This window comes from Capsicum annuum, chromosome 7, assembly GCF_002878395.1.
Source record: "Capsicum annuum cultivar UCD-10X-F1 chromosome 7, UCD10Xv1.1, whole genome shotgun sequence".
Classification (NCBI taxonomy): Eukaryota; Viridiplantae; Streptophyta; class Magnoliopsida; order Solanales; family Solanaceae; genus Capsicum; species Capsicum annuum.
The window spans coordinates 983045-1004278 of NC_061117.1; the positions used below are offsets into that span (position 1 = coordinate 983045).

The window sequence follows — 21234 nt, forward strand, 5'->3', positions numbered from 1 at the left end:
GTGACAGAGAAGTTGGGGATCATCGCAGTGTGGTCCATTTCTATATCCGTGGCCATTTGGGTGGACAAACGAGCGAAACAGCATAAACGGGGCATTTTCGGGCCAAATTGGTGTGCTATAGCCCATAATTCCGGGGGTGGACTCGGGGTTCGAGCGTGTTGTGGATCGAAAATTGATCGGGGAGTGCTAGTGAGGTTGTGTGTAGGCCTTTGGTATTGGCGGGGCCGTTTGGGTGGTAAAACGGGCGAAACGACATGAACCAACCAATTTTTAGCCATATCGGTGTGTTATAGCCCACGATTTTGAGGGTGGACCTGGGGTTCGGGCGTGTTTTTGGTCGAAAATGGATCAGGGGCTCCCAGGCAAGCTGAGGAGCGAGGTAGTGCAGGCCTTTGAGGTCAACAGGGCCATTTGAGTGATCAAACGAGCCATTTTTGAGCTAAATCGATGTGTTATCCAAGCGTGTTTTGGACCGAAAATGGACTGCGGACTCCCAGGCAGGATGAGGAGCGGAAGAATGTGGGCTTTTGGGATTGGCGGGGTCGTTTGGGTGGTCAAACGACGCAAACGGGCGAACTATCTCATGTGATCCTCCAACGACTTATTAAGTGGATCTAGTTGGTTTGACAAGGTGGTTGACGCCATTTTTCAAGTCAAACGAACGAAATGGCCGAAATTGTGACTTTTTTGCCACTTAGAATGTGTGTTATCCCACGATTCGGGGGTGGGTCTGGGCGCCGAGCCCGAAATTGGGCTAAACTTCTCAAGAGGTCCCCTGATGGCGTATTGAGTGGATCTGATTCGTTTGACGAGGCCGTTAAAGCTATTTTTCAAATCAAACGAGCGAAACGACAAGAATTGCAAACTTTTTACAACTTTCAATGGGTGTTAGCCCACGGTTCAAGAGGTGGGTCCAAAATTGGACAAAACTTCTCGAGCAATCCCCCCACGACCAATAGAGTGGATCTGGTTGGTTTGTCGTGTTGCTTTGCAATGGCAAACATAGCTTTTTAAAAAAAAAAAAAACGTGTTAGAGAAAATACAAGAATTGAAAATCATTTTAATTTTTTTACGTGTGTTAGCCTATGAATTTTTGAGATATGTGCATTCGAATGAGTTTGAGTCATAAATAATATGAAAAGAATCATTGAGACCACTTTAACCCAAACACTACTCGTACACAGAAATCAAATAACAAGACAAATAACGACAGCCCAATATTTAAACAACAATAACTATGCTTCACGCCCAAACAAGTCTTGACAGCAGCTCGACACATGTATAAAATCATTCGTACATGGTAACTGCCTAGCTGCGTCAATTCTCAACTAATTTCTTTACATAACCAAATATGAATAAATCTACAATGTTAACTTTTTTGGCATAGTACCTCTTAAATTACATAGCCCAGATTTGATTCAGTTTCCTAATCTTGGAGCTAAAAGAATTACTTTACACGAATTTACGGGGAGGAAAAAAAACTATCTAGAACAAGAAAAGGAGAGGAAAAAGAAAAAACAATTGCATACTACTCCCCATGGACCATAGAAGACTGAAAGGGTACTCTCTTGATTTCCACAAAGGTTGAAAATTCTTTGTTTATAGGTTGTTTCCATGGTTCACCATCCACCTGCATATAGGCTTCTTTCCATTCCCCGCCTCGTAATTCGAACCTAATTGCTGAAGCCTATAAAATAGAGAAGGATATTTTTGTAATTCAAACAAAATCAGACCAGCAGTACTTCCGGTGACAATGTCAAACAAATGAACTGATGAAAACATGAATATGAGCTATGACATTCTCTTTGCACGTGTGTGTGTGAGTGAGAGAGAGAGAGACAGAGCGTGTGTGTGTGAGTGAGAGAGAGAGAGAGAGAGTGTGTGTTGGTGGATCACACATTTGGAGATGCGCGGGGGGTCCCAAACTTTTTAAAAAGTACACAAATGTTGAAAAAGCAAGCCTGGTGACAACAGTAAACACGAGATATGACAAGTGTGTACGGTCATGCGATGGGAACAAAAGATCTGCAGTATATGGAACAAAAACCAGTGTGTACAGGGTCATAGATATTTTTTAATGAATTACTTCTATAAAAAGTTAATATTTGAGACATGCTATAAGCCTTTAACAGTAAGAAAGGGTGAATTTTGAGAACTAGCAACTCACTTTGGAGTGAGTTCATGAAAGCCAGATCCTATCTTGATGCAAATGCGGAATGGTAGCCATTCTCATAGCTGGAAAGTTTTGAGTGATATTAAAAAAGCCTCTGCTGAAGCCAATATCCAATGGGATTTAAGCAAAGGAGACGTCTCATTTTGGTATGATAAATAGTCTAGCATTGGACCTCTTTACAAGATGGTTACCTGGCCTTAATCTTGGGAGCGTCAAGGTTAAAGAGGCCAGGCGAATGGCCAATGGGACTGGACGGTTTTACTCACTCAGCTCCCTATTAACACAATGAACAAGATCAGGGAGCTTCAAATCTCCCTGAACATTGCAAAGGATGACAGAGCCATATGGATGCCATCCTCCACGTGGAAGTTTTCTTTTGGTTCAGCTTGGGATAATCTGAGGCAGAAGTAGGATCCTACTAAATCATGTTGATAACAAAGTCTGGCACAAAAGGATCCCTTTTAAGATATCTTTATCACTTGGAGGGCCCCTCATAATAGACTAGCTACTGACCAAAGATCAGCTAGATTTGCTATCATTTGGTCCCCAAATGCAACTGCTACATGAGGGGGAACTTGAGACTGCAGACCACATATTATGCCAGGGTAACCATGCTAAAAATGAGGCATTATTTTGGTGGTCCTCTGGGCGTTAACTTGAGCCATTCAAGTCTCAAAAGTGGCTCTCCTTAACTAGTGGAATCATAAGACCCCCAACCCTTTCCTCACATGCATTGTTAGGATACTTCCCATTTTCATTTGCGGGGAAGCCTGGAGGTGTGTAGCAGCAAATTTGATGATGAGAAACCTTCTACATACAAGATCAACTACTAACATTCTCTTTAACATAATGCAGGTACTCAAAACTCAGTTTGGAAGAGCCAGAGTTAAGAGACACTTGGGAGTGTATACCAATCATGTGACACAGACATACATCAAAGAACGATCACATCCGTCAAATGGATCAGACCTAGGAAGACTGGAATCGTGCAAAATGTCTGAAGCTGCTGCATTACTCTTTGGCATCAAATGGTGTGTCAACAATGGCATCAACCATGTTTGGGGAGAAACAGACTCTGTATTGATTGCTAAATGTGCCAACAAAGAAAGGAAACCACCATGGAGGATCAAAAAGTACATAGTGGAAATTCAGAAAGCTAGTTGAGGATCATGGATTCTCCATAAGACACTGATACAGAAGCAAATAAACCTGCTGACAATTAGCTTCTATTAGCGATGAAGCTCAGAGGATCCACGTGTTTAACTCCTTTTCTGAATTTCCTATGTAGATCAAAGGATTGGTTACCCTAGACATATGAAACTTCCCGTCATTCAGAAACAAACAAACTAAGCCTAGAAGCATCATCTATGATCCACCCTGAACAATAAGCCAAAGGCTCTTTTGGTTAGGATAGATTAGTGCAAACAATGATCATGCATACTAGTTACGGATGCCAAATTCAGTTTGTAACTTTTTGAGCATCAATTATCGATAGACTCTTCAATTATTATATTTTTAAAGAAAAAGAGGACAGTAACCAAGAAGAGACAAAAAATTATAGCATTCTCCAGATGTCATTCAGCTCTGTGAAGCAATGCATGTGATGAATTCATAAGATAGAAAACAGTTTCCATACCTGGGCAATATGTTTGGCAGAGATGAGTTCAGCCATAACCATAGAAGCATGCCATCCATGTTTCAGGCCAAATATTTCAACATATCCATCATCTGCATGGGCTTCGACAAAACCTCTCTGAAATTTCAAAAGCAAGTGAAAAGAAATCAATTTTATTGTTCAAAACAATATTATAGTGGATAATGCATTAGTTTCCATCAACCGTTTTTGGAAAATTGGCAACTGAACAATCCTACTATTGAGTAGGATCACAATATTATGGAAAACCCTTTCATCATCCCTAAATACAGCTTTCTGATCTTTCCTTGAAATGTATGATAAAGAATCTGCAAGGCCCAGACTACCAATATGCAGTTTGTTGCATTTCAATAGAAGATCAGAAACAACAAAACATTAGATAGTTTAGCACTTGGGGGTTTCAGCCTCATTGTGCTCTAAAACAATTTACAATAGCACAGAAGTATACCAAATTCAACTACCTCAGAGACTAGTAGCTAAATTGATTCTTTCTTTTTTTTAATAAACATGCAATTATACCATATTCAGTACTTGAAGCAGAAGCTGGACTAAAAGAAAATTGCTTGATAAAATGAAAGGAACCATCAACTTGTTCTACTTAAATACCCAACAAATTACAAGCAAAAATCCTAATTGACCATTGATAGAGTTTTCTAACTTAAGTTTCTTAAAGAAGAAAGTAACCATCAAGTTCACAATCCAATATAAAAATCATCTAACTGTTCCGCTTAATCATGATGTCAACTGACCAAACAAGTCTATTTGCCTGCCAGGACATCATTCAGGTCCATTAAGGTTCTTACAGCTCTCTAAAGATATAATACTAGAAGTAAATGGACAAAGAAAAGTGGAAGTGCATCATCACTAGTATCAAATTTACCATCCTATATGCCTAATACAAAAAAAAAATACCTTCTCCAAGTATTCTGGCTTCAAATTCCCCCATGGATTCCTCCCACTACCATAGCTAGGAAGATTCAAAGTCACTATAGATCGAACACTGCAACAGAAAGGATTAGGAATGTAAGGTCACGTATAAGGAATGTAGAAACATAGAACTTTAAAATATTATTAGTGTATGATGACTATTTGCCCCAAAACCAGAAAAAGAGGATAAATATGATTTTGACGTATCCAAGCAATTCTGGATTTTGCAATGAATTTTTTAATATATAGTTCTATTTAATAGACACCACAGGATATATATCAACCTTGAAGGTACAGGGACTTGCTCCCACTTCGAGCTATTGACCTTCTTGACATATAACCGCAGAATGTTATTTAATCCCCTGCATCAAAAAACTCATTTAGGAACCATAGATATGCTTCACTTTACTAGATTCAATAACCATTAGATTCTCTAAAAAGGAACAGTTAAAAAAATGGCAAAAAGATCTTTCCCAAGATATTTTCTAAATGAGGCAATTACAAGACACCAAAAGCAAGTAGAATTGTTTCCAAAACAAGTTTGTCAGGTCAGACACCATATCCAAAGCCATGATATATCAAAGAAGGGGAAGAGGGCATCCCTCACTTACGACCATTCATGATACTCAAAATTTCCAAAGTAATACCTAATGATATAGCTATAGTAGTATTCAAATTCAGCAAGTAATAACCTAAAAAAAAATTGCAGCCTGCACCAGCAAATGCGACATTAACAAGTGCAAGAAGCAAACTAGCACCCCTTGAGATTGATAGATGGAGAAATATGAGCCGTCTATTTTTGAGAAAAAAACAGCACTCGTGCAACATTAAGAAGTACATGCAGCACCCTCACCCCTTTTAATGGAGAAACATGAGCAGTCTTTTTTGTTTAAACAATTATGCAATATGTAGCACGTCACAATCTAATATATAACCAGAGGGACAGACCACAACACAAACAACGTCTAGTCCTAGCAACCACAGCACGTCGTAATTTAATATATAACCAGAAGGACAGACCACAACATAAACAACCTCTAGTCCTAGAAAGCATAACCAGGGAGCTTTCTTTACTGCTGTTTGGAATCCTAAGGGAAACACTCCTCTAGTGGCTTCAAACTGGATTTCAAGGCTTCAGCAAGGATAAGCAGAGGATGAAACTAATATATGCTTTGAAGATTTTCCTTTGCATCAGATCCAAGAATCCAGAGGAGATGCTGAGGTTAGGGTAAATTCCGATGTGTCAATTGAGATTTATCAAACCACCTGCTGTACAAACGTCCCGATCTGGGCATAAGGTAAAGTGCATTTCCCACTATGTCGAGTTCTTTTTCGCTTTTATGACAGGATGAGAGCAACTCCCACTCCCTTATACTGCGGAAAGTTTGATGGGCATGCCGGACTTTTAGATGTTTCTTTGTTATTCTCCATTATTAAATATAACTCTAAAAGACTACCAGTTGTACTTGTGCACTCATGAGTTGACACCACCAGATAAAAAATCTAAATACTGAAAGATTTTCGATCATCCTTCTCTCGTATCAAATACAGCGAGTTTGCGTCATGATTTACTGACATACCAAATACATTTGTAAGCATTATCCAAACTGGTTGAAGGATACAATATTAGTGTTGAATTCACTATGCCCTAATCATTGCTTATGCATTCATTTGTCAAACCTTCCTCAAATTTGCACCTTTTTTAATGAAGAAATTTCAAATTTGCAGCACAACAAATGCAAAGTTCTACCACTTCAACATGATTTAGAATGTGTTTTTATCTCTTTGTTGTCAAAGTTTCATACTGTCCAATATATTAACATTAAAAAAGACGTATAAATGCATAAATGACAACTACTAGTAATACTATGCCTCAATTTCAACTAGTTAGAATTGGCTCAGTGAATCCTCTATAACCATTCCATTCTGTTAGGGCTCACCCCATCCCTATATTCAGTAATTTATTTAAGACAAATTAGAGGTTATCTTGCACTAGATAATCTCTAAAACGCATACTTATTCATATACTCAACAAATTCGCTGGTGCAAAAGCATATACTCGGAGAAAAAAAAAGGAATAAAAGCACGGAAAACATAAACTGCATCACAAATAAGTATATATTTTCGGACAGACAACTGATACAGATGATTGTCCTAAAGAACAATTGTGATACCACGGCAACAGATGAAGAAGCTACATCTTATTGAGTTGTTAGAAAGTAAATGGAAAAGGTTTCTTGTGCGTGATTTTGACCAGAAAATCATTAGTTTTAAATAATACTACAAGCAAAGATTAAAAAACACATGTTAAACCAATCTATGAGGAAATTTGTGGTCCATGATAATTGATCTCTTATACTAAAAAGATCTTGAACCTGTCCAGATTTGCTATCTTTCATGCCTAACAACATCTGTGTTCATTGTTAGATATATGTAAATTATGATAGGCCAGCTATACACAAGGAACCCTTTCTTTTGATCTGAGGTGCAAAGAAAAATATGTCTTTCTAAAATTAGGACAAGTCAACCCCAGCTAGAGAAGTGACCAAGCAGGGCTGTTCTGATGGATGAAAGAAATGGTTTATATCTTAATCTTGCTCTGACATAAACCTATGATGAACTAGACAAGTGAGGTAAGCAAATTATATGATTATGCATGCAGGAAAAAAATAAAAACAAACGGCAGTTGCATGCGGGATTTGAGAGGATAATTGAGTGAGAAAGTTCTAACCTTAACCCAGGATCACTGCTACAAGGTGCAAAGAACCAGCCTTGCTTGCAACTGTATCCTGAGTAAATCAACTGCAAAAAAAATTCTTGTCAGAACCTAGAACATTGTACTTCATGAAACTAAATATAATGTACTTTTGTAAAGTTAAAACACCAATTACTATAAACTTCAAAGTTGTCTATGCCTTTGTAACAGAACTCTAAAAGACAAGTAATGGCTATAAAACATCAAAGGATGGCAACACTTACACTGTAGTAAGAATGACAAATAATCTGACAAGAACTACTGACCATAAATAAGCTAGCAAAAATATCCATAGCACAAGAGCCTTACATAATTTTTGGTAGATTATGCATACTACAAAAAGAACCTAACTTCAGAACCCTATCATAGGATATACCATAATTCAGTAATTACCCAAGTACCCTAAAATCTTTCCAGTAAAGCTGAAGAATGAAATCCTCTACTAAAGTTGTTAGGAGTCCTACATCCAAAAAATGATGGGTACTTGGTCTCCTTATATGAACTTGGGTGATCCTCGAGCTAGCCTTTTTGGTTGGGTTAGGCCCAAGATCCATTCGTTACATGGTATCAGAGTTAGGCTCATCCAAATTCTTTGTTCATCGATGTTGGGCCCCCATATTATATTATTCACGCTCAAGTTAATAAGGTCAGGGCGTGCGGGGGAGTATTAAAAGTCCCACATTGTTGGGTACTTGATCTTCTTATATGGACTTGGACAATCCTCCCCTCATGAGCTAGCTTTTGAGGTTGAGTTAGGCCTAAGATCCATTCTTAATAAAAGTAATCCAAGCAGAAGAAAATAAGTGTAGAGCTTAGTTTCATTCTAAATGGGATATCCACATGTAGACTTTGTTAGAGAACTTCTTATATTATTTTTACTTAATCTTTTTATTTTTATTTGGGAAGATGGTGATATGAGTTGAGATTACATGAGGAAGTGAGGATTCTTATAGCCGGCCACAATTTGGGAATGATGCATGTTATTGTTGTTGTTGTTAAAGATGTGCCTGGATACATATGCGCTACCAAGTACCACCAACACATGCAAATATGGCTTTCTAGACTCCAGATTAGAAAAGCATCCTGTGCAAATTTCTCACCTACATTTAAGTGGAAAGACTTATGATATTATTACTTCGATGATTGTTTGCCCAATATACAGCTTCCAAGGTTTTACATGTCTGTGGAGAAACTTTATTCTGTTAGCACTGGCCATTGAGTGTTCATCACATGTTAACACATTTGGGACTGAAGTTTGCTTCACTTCAGACAAGTTTTGGCATCTCTACAACAACAACATATCCAGTGTACTCCCACAAAGTGGAGTCTGGGGAGGGTAAGTGTATGCAGTCCGTACCACTACCTCTGAAGTGAGGTAGAGAGGCTGTTTCCGACAGACCCCCAGCTCAAGACAAAAAACTCAGACCCCCGGCTCAAGACAAAAAATACAGACTCCCGGGTAAGGTTTGGCATCTATCTTTTACCAAATTTTCTATATCCCTTTCCTTGCAGGAGGTGTTGCTGGTACCACATTTTTTACATTTTGACAAATATATATGCTATTATCAAGTTGATTTAAGGAAATTAAAAGATCAAGCAACTTCATAAAATTAAAACAACAATATGTAAACAAGTTTATGATAGCATCCACCTTGTTTGAAAGAGGACCTTGAGCAAGGTATGGCTTTTCATTGCGTAGATGGTGAAAACCATAGGCAACTTGTGCATCCATTCCTGCAATATTTGTGGCAAAGACAGATTGTCAGCTGCTTGTTCATCACGTATAAGTTGGCCATAAATAAAAGAAAAAGTTGTCAAGTAACAAATAGGCAGGTTTCTATGTTGATTCTTTCGATTTTGTTAATTTGTCTAAAGAATGTCTTTTCTTCTTGAGTCAGGGAAAGTTGGTGTAAGACACCAAAAGTTTCTTTCTTTAGTGAGATCTTTGATCCTCAACACTGATATAGACCGTCATATGCTTTGTTAATATAGCAACAATAGATGTATATAATGTAATAAACCATGAACATGGAAAGTATTTTGATGTTTTAGTAAGACCAAGTTACTGTTGCACACCTATGCTAAAGTAATTGTAAAATACTCCTTGATAATAGGACAACTTCTCTGGTAATTCCCCGTCAATTTCCAATTCCTGCACAAAATGTCATAGATGAATCAATGAAAATTGCAAGAAAAATCAAATGTGCTCATGATGACTCAATTCATAGTAACTGAAAAGGAGCAAGAAAAATCAAATGTGCTCATGATGACTCAATTTATAGTTAATAATTGAGAAGGCAGAAGATATTTATCCTTAAGACACTTGATTGACAAAATGAACTTATGTCATATCCAATCAATTAAACTAGGAATGAAATCAACAAACATATATAGCTTGCGAATTGCAAACACTGCACTATATAAGCTGAATAGAATAAAAAAATTCATGTATTAAAACCAACATATGAAGATACTTGTTCTAGTTGATCATCTAGTTGTACTAAAATAACAGTCATATAAGCAAGAGTCTACAGGAATTGCTGAAATATTACATTTAGAATGAACACCTTGCAAGAGGTACTAGATGCTAAATTTCCAATAAATATCTGTAGTAAAGCATACACTTCGAAGCTTAACTAATTTACTAGGACCTACTAAGTATCACTGAATGAACGATGATTGACTTTCATCAAGAGCACATAAGTATCTATTAACAAGTCTACAGCGCATTGATTTCCTTAGGACCCTATAAAATAGCACCAAACAAACATAAGTGACTTTCAATTGGAGAAGCATTAGTAATATAACAAATTTACAGCACTGAGAGTGGCTAGGCCAAATTGCAAATCTCTCAAGGGATTTTTGGGCCCTCAGTAGTATATTAACAACCATGAAGTTGGTAGTTTACCTGCATTCATGACCAAAAGCGGCTAGGAATGACTCATTTACAAACTCTCATTTTGTCAACTAGGGAAAAGACATGCAGTATGGATGCTTCTAACAAGGGAATGCATACTTGGTAATTACCGAATTAACATACCCAATTCGGAATTTTTGTAACTGTAGTTCGATATTACGGTATTTGGTATGCATATAAAAAGTTAGGTATTTAAAAAAAGGGCAACCCAGTGTACTAAAGCTCTCGCTATGCGCAGGGTCTAGGGAAGGGCCCCACCACTAGGGTGTATTGTACGCAGCCTTGCATTCAATACACCCTTGTGGTGGGGCTCTTCCCCGAACTCTGCGCATAGCGGGAGGTTTAGTGCACCAGGATGCCCTTTTATTTAAATACCAAACTTTTTAAAATGCATACCAAATACCAAACTTTTAAAAAGTCTGTATTTAGCATTTACAAAATAGTACTGAAATATCAAATACAAAACCAAAGTATTTAATTTTATATACAATTAATAGTCAAGTCAGTGACGTAGCCCACGTGGCATATGTGGAAGTAAGATTAATACACAAGCCATCTCTAAAAAAGGAAGTTACATATATATCGGTCAATAGCTCGAGGAAATGAGTAGATTGATGATGATGTTACACATCGTATTGAAACGAGGTGGATGAAATGGAAGCTCGCATCCATTGTCTTGTGTGATAAGAATGTGTCACCAAAGCCTTAAAGGTAAGTTCTATAAAGTGGTGGTCAGACCAGCTACGTTGCATGGGACAGAGTGTTGGCGGGTCAAGAACTCCCACATCCAGAAGAAAAGTCTGATACTGATAATTTTGAGAGACAGAGAAATAAGATATGAAAACCAATCCCACATCCAGAAGAAAAGTCTGATACTGATAATTTTGAGAGACAGAGAAATAAGATATGAAAACCAATAAAAATGAGGGATATGAAATTTCAATTCTCTAGCTATTTTGAGAAGGATGTACAAATGATACTCATCCTCACGATGTCCCCAATTAGTAATAATACAATACTATGACTCATTATTTGTGTTATCCTCAATCTTCATATTTCTATAAATGAACTTAACTTTTATCATTCATTTGTTAAAGAATTTGAGGGTTAACTATGTTAATTAGGGAATCTGAAAAATGATTTTGGTATGAACTGTTGAGCAAGCCCTGAATGTTGAGTGTTAAGTGTGTTTAGTGTGCATAGTTGGTTGCTTGCGGCGGAATTCACAAAATTAAACCTCAAACAGGAGTTTCCAAGGGTTCTGCAAGTGCATCATGTTGTCCACCAAGAAGGCCACTCTCATCTTGTCCCGAATAGCTTCATTCTTGATCACATCTATCCTAGTATGCCCCCACACATTCATCTTAATATTCTAACACGAATAATGTTTAAATGATGTAGTTTGGTAATATTTATTAAGAAATAATGATTTTCCAATGTTTAGAAGTTCAAAAGTATAATTGATTTGTATATAATGATAACTTTACATTATTGTGTTGTTTATACTAGTAAATATATGCTAGATACTTTGTTTTCAGTGAAGTCATTTAATTTTCATTAACTTTTAATGCACTTTCTATATTTTGTTGTTATTATGCTTTTTATTGAAGTGTAAATTAAAAGATTAAAGATCCAGAGGGAAGTCAAAACTTGCGTCTCCCCCGTCTAAGTAAAACATCCAGCCTTTTAAAATCTGATATAAGCAAATAAAAGGCCTAAAATCTTAAATTTAATTGATTAGAGAATATTAAGGACTTATAACATAATTATATTTTGATTAGAAAGAACAAAATATTTATTTAAAACATTTAAATAAGAAACTAGTACAAGTACAAATCAAATCTCATTTAATGTCATGTTGAAATTGTCGCAGTATTCTTTTTAGACATCCAACTTAATATTGGGTATTTCTTTTTTACTATCTTTGTATTTCTGATTTCTTTTTTGTTAGTTGTGTCTATTTTTATTCTTATTTATTAGATTATGTAAACTTTATAATAACTGTTTGTCTACATTAAAATGCCCTTTTTGATAATCAATTAATGAAGGGAATTGTTTTTGTCTTCTTTTAATATTTCTTATGTGAATGATATAATTGAGATGTTTCTTTAAAAATCGAAATCATAATTCTCATTATATGTAAGTTAAAGTTGAACAAACTATGGTTACCAACTTACCATATCGCACTTAACTGAAATCGAACTTAAAAATAGCAAATCAAACTGATAATTCGGAATGGTAATGGTAATAGTATGAATACTGGAATTAGAAGAGCGAGTGATCTTTATGGCTAAGAAACACATGCTTTAGATTGTAGGTCTTTCGGTATCAGCTTTCTAGCTGGTGAGAAGGTCATTGGATTTAGTAGGCAGCAGCTGCATGCTATTTGGCCAATTATTAAGCTGAAATCAGTTGAATCGAAGAAAACTTAAGCAAAGTACTGAAACAAATTTTAGCACAGTGGATGTGCTGCTCATACTAACAAGATCAACAGCAACCAGTAATGAGCTACAAGTACTTCTAGGAGCCAGGAGACACCATGCAGTTGGTGGAAGCACTGGGATTTAGTAATCACGAATTGGGGCTACTAGTTACACATGGATAGAAGAAGATTTTCTTTTTAAAAAAGAATTACAAATCAGATAAGTCACTCAACCAAGTATAATAAAAAATCTAATAAAAATCAAATATACTTCTGACTAAAAGTGATAACCTTTATGAAAAAACCGAGAAGAGGAGAATTTATCAGAGACTAATGAAACTGTGAAAGAGATTTGATTCCAGATTGCTATATTATGAGATAATGATAGATTAGGACCAATGCATGTCCAGTCACGAAAGCAGTACGAGTTTCAACATAATAGATACCTCAGCCACCTGATCAAGAGATGCACAGTCCGAAGGTTTTAGAGAATGAGGTGTCTCCAAAGCTTCCCCAGATGGCATTGATATTACAAGATTCCAGCTGCAAAGGAAAGCTGCTAATTGATAAAGTTGCTAATAGTATAAATGAGGCTCAAATAATTAAAGTAGAAGACAATAAAGAAGAAAGGGCATAAAGCATCGGATATCCATCCTAAAGCAAAAACTTCTGCAACCAACATAAAATTGATGTAAAATCATGTTCTGTCTTAATAATTATCTGGATTGACACATCGATTTTGCAATTGATAGACAGAACAACAAATAAAAACACTTTCCACCATCAATACAAAGAAATATGAGCCTTACTTACGTTTCCAGGTACACTACGATAAGAGACACAAGGTTTCAATATTGCATCAGGAATCAACTCTTAATCCATTTCAAGTATCGGTGATGGATGAATTGACGCATCATATCCAAAATGAGGTGTCATGGTGCATGTTATTTGCAGATGACATGGTACGGATTGACGAGATTCACAATGGCCTAAACACTGGGCTGGAGTGGAGACAAACCTGGAGTCTAAAGGGTTCAGGTTGAGCAAGACCAAAGATGAATACTAGTAGTGCAAGGTTAGTGATGCAAAGCATGAGGTTCATGTGGAAGTGAAACTTGATACATAGCCCATCCCCAAAAAGGAAGTTTCAAGTATCTTGAGTCATTAATCCAAGGAAATGGGAAGAACAACGATGATGCAACATATCGTATTGGTGCAGGGTGGAGAAAAATAAGGCTCCTCTCCGAAGACTTGTGTGATAAGAATGTATCTATAAAGTGGAGGTTAGGATGACTATGTTGTACAGGACAGAGTGTCGGCAAGTTAAGAACTCTCATATTTAGAAGATGAGAGTTGTGAAAATGAGGATGTGGAGGTGGAGCGGTAAGATTAGAAATGAAGATATTCAGGACAAGGTGGGAGTGGCCTCGATGGTGGACAAGATGAGGGAAAGTGCAGATGACATGGCTCAGACATGTGAAGAAATGTACAGATGCCCCAATAAGAATGTGGGAGAGGTTGACTATGGTGGTTCAAGGAGAGGTGGAGGTAGAAAGAACTATTGGAAAGACGTGATTAGATAGGACATGACACATCTTCAGCTTATCAAGGATATGACCTTAGATAGGAGGATATAGAGGTCGCGCATTAAGGTAGAAGGTTAATAGGTAGTTGAGCATCATCTCGCTTTTCAGGGAGATAGGCTTGGTCTCTCCTTTCATACCAGTAATAATAGCACTATTCTCGTAGTTTCTTATCCTTTGATTTTTGTTACTATATGTTATTTCTTGTGCTTCAGTTATCACATTACTTAGATTGTCATTATTGTTTTTTACTTTTAATGTTATGTAATGCTTTCCCTATTATTTGATATGTTTTTTATACTTTTATTTTTTACTTTCAAACTGTTTTGGTATGTGTTACTTCCGAAAACAAAGGCTCTACCTCCACGAGGTGGGGGTAAGGTCTGCATACATTTTACACTCCCTAGACCCCACCCTGTGGGTTTAAGCTGGATATGTTGTTGCTGAAAAACATAGAAGTTGAATTTTAAACTCTATATATGAACTTCAAAAAGGAAACTTTGCCTGTGTGAGTTGGCTCGCATTGTAGATTCCAAGCCCAATCAAAGGAGGGTTGTGGTAAACTAATAACTAGCATACAAACTAGTCAATTTCATGATGAATCCCCACAATAAAAATATTGTTGAGACGTGCTCACCTTAGTACATGTTACATCGACATTCAGATGCGATGAAAAATAGGCAAGGGGTCCATCACAGTGTCGCCTGTCTTTGAGAGAGTATGAGCAAGGCTGATGAGGGGTGAAGAAGCTAGTCTGACAGAAACAGATTTCGAGTTGGCAACTGGAACATAGACTTTTTGATGGGAAAGTCGATGAAATTAGTAACACTGGATACGCTAAAAAGGAAGATATATATTCATGCCTACTGGAAACTAAATGGATGGGGAAAAAGGATAGGAGAGCTTTTGATTTTATAGAGAAAGATGTCGTACACTTTGAGAAATAGCCTCTTTCTCCTGTTTCTTTTTGGTGCACCCATGAAGTTACTATTTGTATAGATGATTGGGTGCTTCCATTTAAAAAACATGTATTTTTTGTAAGATTTTCTACTTTTTGTATACAGTTTAGTTAATGCTCTTATGTTAATAATATTCTTACTTCATCCAAAGAGAAAGAGCAAAACGGAAAGCCACAAAAGCTATGTAAAGCTCGAGGGGAAGCCCTAGATGGCTTGTACCGAAAAAATAGGGACAATAGAAGGGGAGAAAGAAACGTATAAACCAGCACAACTGAGAGAGAAGAGAAGTAGGACTTAAATCAGGTGAAGTGAATTAAAGACTATTCCTAACAAGCACTACCCAGAGATAACGAGATCAAGAAGATATGTAAAGGCTAATTTGGTCAATAATTTAACTCGAACTACATTGACTTTTTGGATCCCCAAACATCTATGCAAAATAGAAACGTTAGCTACACTAAAATCGGCAGAGATAAAAAGATGCCATGAAAAATATGAGGATTAGAGAAGCATGCAGTCCAAATGGTATTCTCATAGTAGTTTGAAAGTGTCTTGGATAAGTTCGAATAGGATGATTAATAAACTATTTAATGCTATACTAAGAAAAAGTACCCTGATTCCAATTTATAAAACAAAGAAGACATCCAAAAGTAGTGCAAACTATCGTGGCATTAAACTTATGATTCGTAGGGTGAAACTATGAGAAGAGTAATGGAGTGTAAAGTTAGGGAGACAACAAGAATGGCAGACATCCAGAATGGATTTATGCACAATAGATGTACAATATAGGCTATATTCTTGGTAAGGAGATGAATGGAAATATGTCGCAAGAGGATGAAAGATCTACACGTGTTCACTGACCTAGAAAAAATTATATGATAAGAGTAACTAGAAACGTCCTTTGGCGAGTTTTTGAGAAGAAAGGAATTTATATAATACATAGAGTGATGCAAAAAATGTGTGAAGGCGTCAATGACGTGCGAGCAGTAGTAAAGATAAAAAGGACATTTTCATAACCATGGGTTTTACACCAAGGATTGGCATTGAAACTGTACTTGTTTTCCCCCTTGTGATTGATGAGTTAATTAACATAATACATGATGAGGTCTCATGGTGTACGCCATTTGCTGACGACATTATGCTAATTGACAAAATTAGCGAAAGTGTCAACCTAAAGCTTGAATTGTGGAGAAGCCTTCTAGAGAGTAAGTGTTTTCAAATAAGTAGAAACAAGACTAATTATATGCATTGCAAGGATTAAGTAGAAATAAGACAGAATATGTTCACTGCAAGTTTAGTCAAATCAAGGATCATTAATTGAATGAAATGATGAAGATGCTACCTATAGAATCGAAATCGGGATTGACGGATCGCGAAATTGAGGTGAGAATAGATGGGATTGTGCTTCCTAAATGTAAGCAATTAAATATGTAGGATCGTTGTTCCAAGATAATGAAATGATGAAGATGCTACATATAGAATTGAAATCAGATGGTTGAAATGGAGAAGTGCTACTGGATGTTATGTAGCAGAAGAACGCCTACCAAAATAGAAAGCTAAGTTCTATTAGGAAGTCATAAAATTAGTAACGTTACATGAGTGAACATGAGGCCGCCAAGAACCAACACATTCACAAGATGTGCAGAGATGTGAATGCTAAGACAGATGTGCATAAAAGATTAGAAATGAGATGTTCAACTAGCACACATCGAGGATAACATGAGAAAATGTCACTTGATATGGTATGGTCATGTCCTGCATCGGCCGCCAGATACACTGCTCTGTACTCCAAAGATGCGAAATAATTACGAGTAATGATGAAAAAAGACTAGGTAGATCGAAAATCACTCAGGAAGGAAGTTATCTTAATGGAAGTATAATTTCTAAAGATTCATGCAAATGAAGCAAAAGATAGCAAACAGGGAAAGAAAAGATCTATATAGAAAACACCATTAATAGAGATTAGGTTTTAGCCATGTTAGCAATTTTTCATTACGTGCTATGCTTTTCTAGGAGTTGCTTAGCCCTTCGGAGATTTGTATATTACCACAAAATATAAAGAGCTTCTAGTGGTTTTTATCTTTATTTGTATAATATTGATTTGAGATGAGTATAAATGAAGTAACATTGTCGCTATTGGTCGTTGAAGATTGATAAAGTAGAACGGGGTTGAGGCATAGTTGTTATATAAACTTCAAAGAGCAAATAGAACATCATGTTAATGGTTTTATGAGATTAACACCATTGAAATAGAAAAGTTTTATTAAGAACTACCGATAAATAAAATACTCACCTATCTAGATGACAGACAGGACCATTGGCAACCCTGTCAAGAATTCTTTTCGTGGCTGTCCTCCAGTTAAAAGGAAATGAACCACCCTGAAAAGTGAAGCTCCAAGGATTTCATAAAAACTAGTCACAAGAAGTCAGTAAGAACTGATGATCAAGCAAGTTGGAAAAAGATACCATTAGGAGCTTACCCAACCAAAACTCCTGGACAAGTCATTTCCAGTACCAAGTGGAATTATGCCAGTGGGTGGAACTGGATCCCGATTCTGTCTTTTGAGCTCACCAAGGCAACCAAGTACCCAGCCAACAGTACCATCACCTCCTGCTGCCTGCAAAACCAGAAAATTGAACATGTAGCTCCTTGATAAGAATGAACTGGGAAAACATCTACTGTTTAAGAAGAAAAAGGGGCAATAATATGTCGCATAGTATGCATACCACAATCCTTATCTTTTCACGAGTTTCTTTCGCACAGGTATCACCAAGAGCAGCAAACTTCTCCAGGCAACTCAGTCCATATTGAACGAACTCATTAGGCTTTACAGCTGAAAGGTCAAAAACCTGGCACAGTTTAACGCAAAGACGCAAATAAGATCAAAAGAAAAGAAAAATCAATGTGATTTCTAAAAGAAATGACTATTTATTGTATATTTTTTTTTCTTTGATAAGTATTTAATATAGGTATTACACTATTTAATCATCAAACTAGATGTTTTTGAAAACACAACCTACTAACAACACAACCACCAACTTTCCCCCTCCCAAGGAATATCAGAACATCATTGCCCCATCAGAGAGACCACAAAACTCAAAGTTTAGACAATAAGCAACCAAAGGGTAAATGAACACTATTCAGGAAAAATAAATGAATTATTTCTGCTATCCCAAATATAAGCAGATTCTCTCACTTCAGGTAGCACATAATTCAATGACAATTTTTTATTTCAGTAAGTAGAAAACAGATAAATAGAGAAAAATTATCATTCCTAGTTTTCTTTTTGGTCCAATGTTGATCCCTTCCACTATATTAAATAGATTTTTATCTTGCCCAGATGCATCATCACATGGAGATATCTAGGCTCGTTCCGTGAGAACGGAATGATAGATGAATTACATGGAGATATGTAGGTTCATTGTTCCAAGAGAAAAGAATGATAGATGAAGATGTTACAAATCAAATCAAAATCGGATAATTGGAACAGAGAAGTGCTATTGAGGTGTTATGTGATAGAAGCCTGAATACCCAAGTGAAAGGTAACTCTTATAGAACAGTTATAAAACCAGAAATACAATATAGGATTGAGCTTGAGTCGTTAAAGTCCAACACATCCCCAAGATGAGTGTCATAGAAATGAGGATGTACAGCCACACGAGATTAGATAAGATCAAAATTGACCATATTCACCAAAAGGTTTAAGTAGCAGAGATTTGAGTATAAAATCAGAAAATGTCGCTTGAGATGGTTTGGTCATGTCCTGGGCAACATTCAGATACATCGGTCGGTAGATGAAAAAGAATGATGAATGAAGGTGTAAAAAGCGGATGATATAGACCAAAAATCAATGGAAGGAAGCTGTCCCGAAAGACCTAAAATTCCTTGGAACCTATGCAATCTTAGCGAAAGATATGGCACAGTGGAAGAGAGAAAGATAGTTGTGAATATGCTCTAGTCATGCATTTTACTTATGACCCAAAAATTCATTTGGGGCCAACCATTAGGACCAATCGCAAACTTGAAACTCGGGGATAATAGTTCCAATTTGCAGTTTGCCACTTGTTCTAAATCTTCGGAGTTGGATATGTTAGTACATTTGTTTTAGCTTTTATGCCTTCTAAGAGCCTTTGAGCCCTACTAGGGATTTTTATAACGGTATCAAATATAGGGAACGTCTAGTACTTTTATTTTGTATAATGTTGGCTAAATTGAAAAACATGGTTAGTGAGGATTCATATAGCATAGCTCAACTTCTTTAAGTATGATGTGTGGTTGAAGTGTTGCATTAATGTCTGACAAGGTATGACCATACCCGGTTTAGATACTTTGAATTAATTCCTTTTTAATATCTGTGGTGTCAAGTCCAGCTTTCACACACCGTGACTAATCCACGGAATACCTGTCACCTCCCACCAGCAACAGGTCCCAGATAACTCTATTCACCAAGGCTAGGATAGAAAAAACGAAATCACCTAGTGTTCTCATCTACGTTGGGATTTGAACCTGAGACCTCATGATTCTCACCCACTTCATTCACCACTACGCTACACCCTTGGGTGCTAGAACTGATTCTTACTTTACTTGGGCTGGGAAGAACACATATCATAAGAAAAAGGGCAGCCCGGTGCATTAAAGCTCCCGCTACGCATAAGGTCAGGGGAAGGGCCCCACCACAAAGGTGTGTGGTCTATTTACGCAGCCTTAAATTGCATTTCTGCTAGAGGTTGTTTCCAAGGCTTGAACACGTGATCTCGTGGTCACATGGCAGCAACTTTACCAGCTACTCCAAGGCTCCCCTCCAGGGAAGAATATATATTGTTGAATTAAAAACTAAGGTGGTTCAGTGCATGTCGGAACTGATCTTAGTGTCCCCTTTTTATATAACCAAAATGAATGTTTGCCCCATACAGGATTGAACTACAGACCATCAGTTTGCAAGACAATGTTCTACCAACCACTGAGCTATATGGGTAGTGCTTGGACAATCCCTTGAATCTATTAAAAACCTTCTAAACGTTGCAAATTACCGAGTCGGACTCATGCCCTACATTTGATACTCGTGTCAGCCAACATAACAAGTTTTTTCGAATCACACAACTTCTCCATCCACAAAATTTGGTTGGAACAACTTTAGCCAATAGATGGATGCATTAGGCATCACATCCACAAAGCAAGTTGGGCACTTGAGCAACTTAGTAAAGGAAACTTCAAGAAAGAGAGATCAAAAGTTAAAACTTTTAACAACTTTAAGAAGTTCTATTAAATAGGTTTACCAACTACTCATGATTGCGTCTCTCTTCACAAGCTGGTACATTTTTTATCTTCTTTTTTTGGGTCGTGGTTTTAACAGCTAACCGAGCTTGGATGAACCAAAAAGAGAACTAGAGGACGGTGCATGCTCGATGTTTTACTTAGAATTCGTTCAACATAAAACAACTCATATGAACCCTGTCTAGTTTCTCCCATCAAGTAATATACACATTTTACATGAAAATTGACCACGGTGTCAAAGAGGAGAATAGGAATTCAAATGTATGTTCTCAAAAGCAACACTATAACATGGATTACAATCTCCAAAAGCAATCTAAATAGCCTTAAGACGGAAGTTAATTCTGACACTTCCATCTTTCTTGGGGAAACATGCACTAGCAGTGGAAGTTATAAAAAGAAACCCAAAGGCCAAAACTGCACTGGAAAAGTTCACTTCTTTTGTCATCTTTTTTATAAGGAGTTTACCTCTTTTAAGTTTTGACTAATCAAAGAACAAACTTTCTTTCATCATCTGCTAGAATCTGATTCCTGAATTATAACATCCAATCATTTCAACAAACTTTCACTTC

General features: G+C 36.9%; 1 protein-coding gene across 2 annotated transcripts in view; it reads right to left on the bottom strand.

Moving 5' to 3' along the window:
• Positions 1 to 1220: 1220 nt before the first annotated feature.
• LOC107877514 (diacylglycerol kinase 7) overlaps positions 1221 to 21234 on the bottom strand; it is a 25411-nt gene continuing 5397 nt past the window's right edge. The window contains exons 2-12 of one of the 2 annotated variants that reach the window (XM_016724177.2): positions 18118 to 18240; positions 17871 to 18008; positions 17684 to 17769; positions 13295 to 13391; positions 9586 to 9661; positions 9161 to 9243; positions 7486 to 7556; positions 5039 to 5116; positions 4740 to 4827; positions 3810 to 3926; positions 1221 to 1687 (exon numbers count right to left, since the gene is read on the bottom strand). In XM_016724177.2, the coding sequence (XP_016579663.2) occupies positions 1529 to 1687; positions 3810 to 3926; positions 4740 to 4827; positions 5039 to 5116; positions 7486 to 7556; positions 9161 to 9243; positions 9586 to 9661; positions 13295 to 13391; positions 17684 to 17769; positions 17871 to 18008; positions 18118 to 18240 (1116 nt within the window). In that variant the 3' untranslated portion in view covers positions 1221 to 1528. The remainder of the gene's footprint in view (positions 1688 to 3809; positions 3927 to 4739; positions 4828 to 5038; positions 5117 to 7485; positions 7557 to 9160; positions 9244 to 9585; positions 9662 to 13294; positions 13392 to 17683; positions 17770 to 17870; positions 18009 to 18117; positions 18241 to 21234) is intronic. The other variant, XM_016724178.2, reaches the window with a different exon arrangement.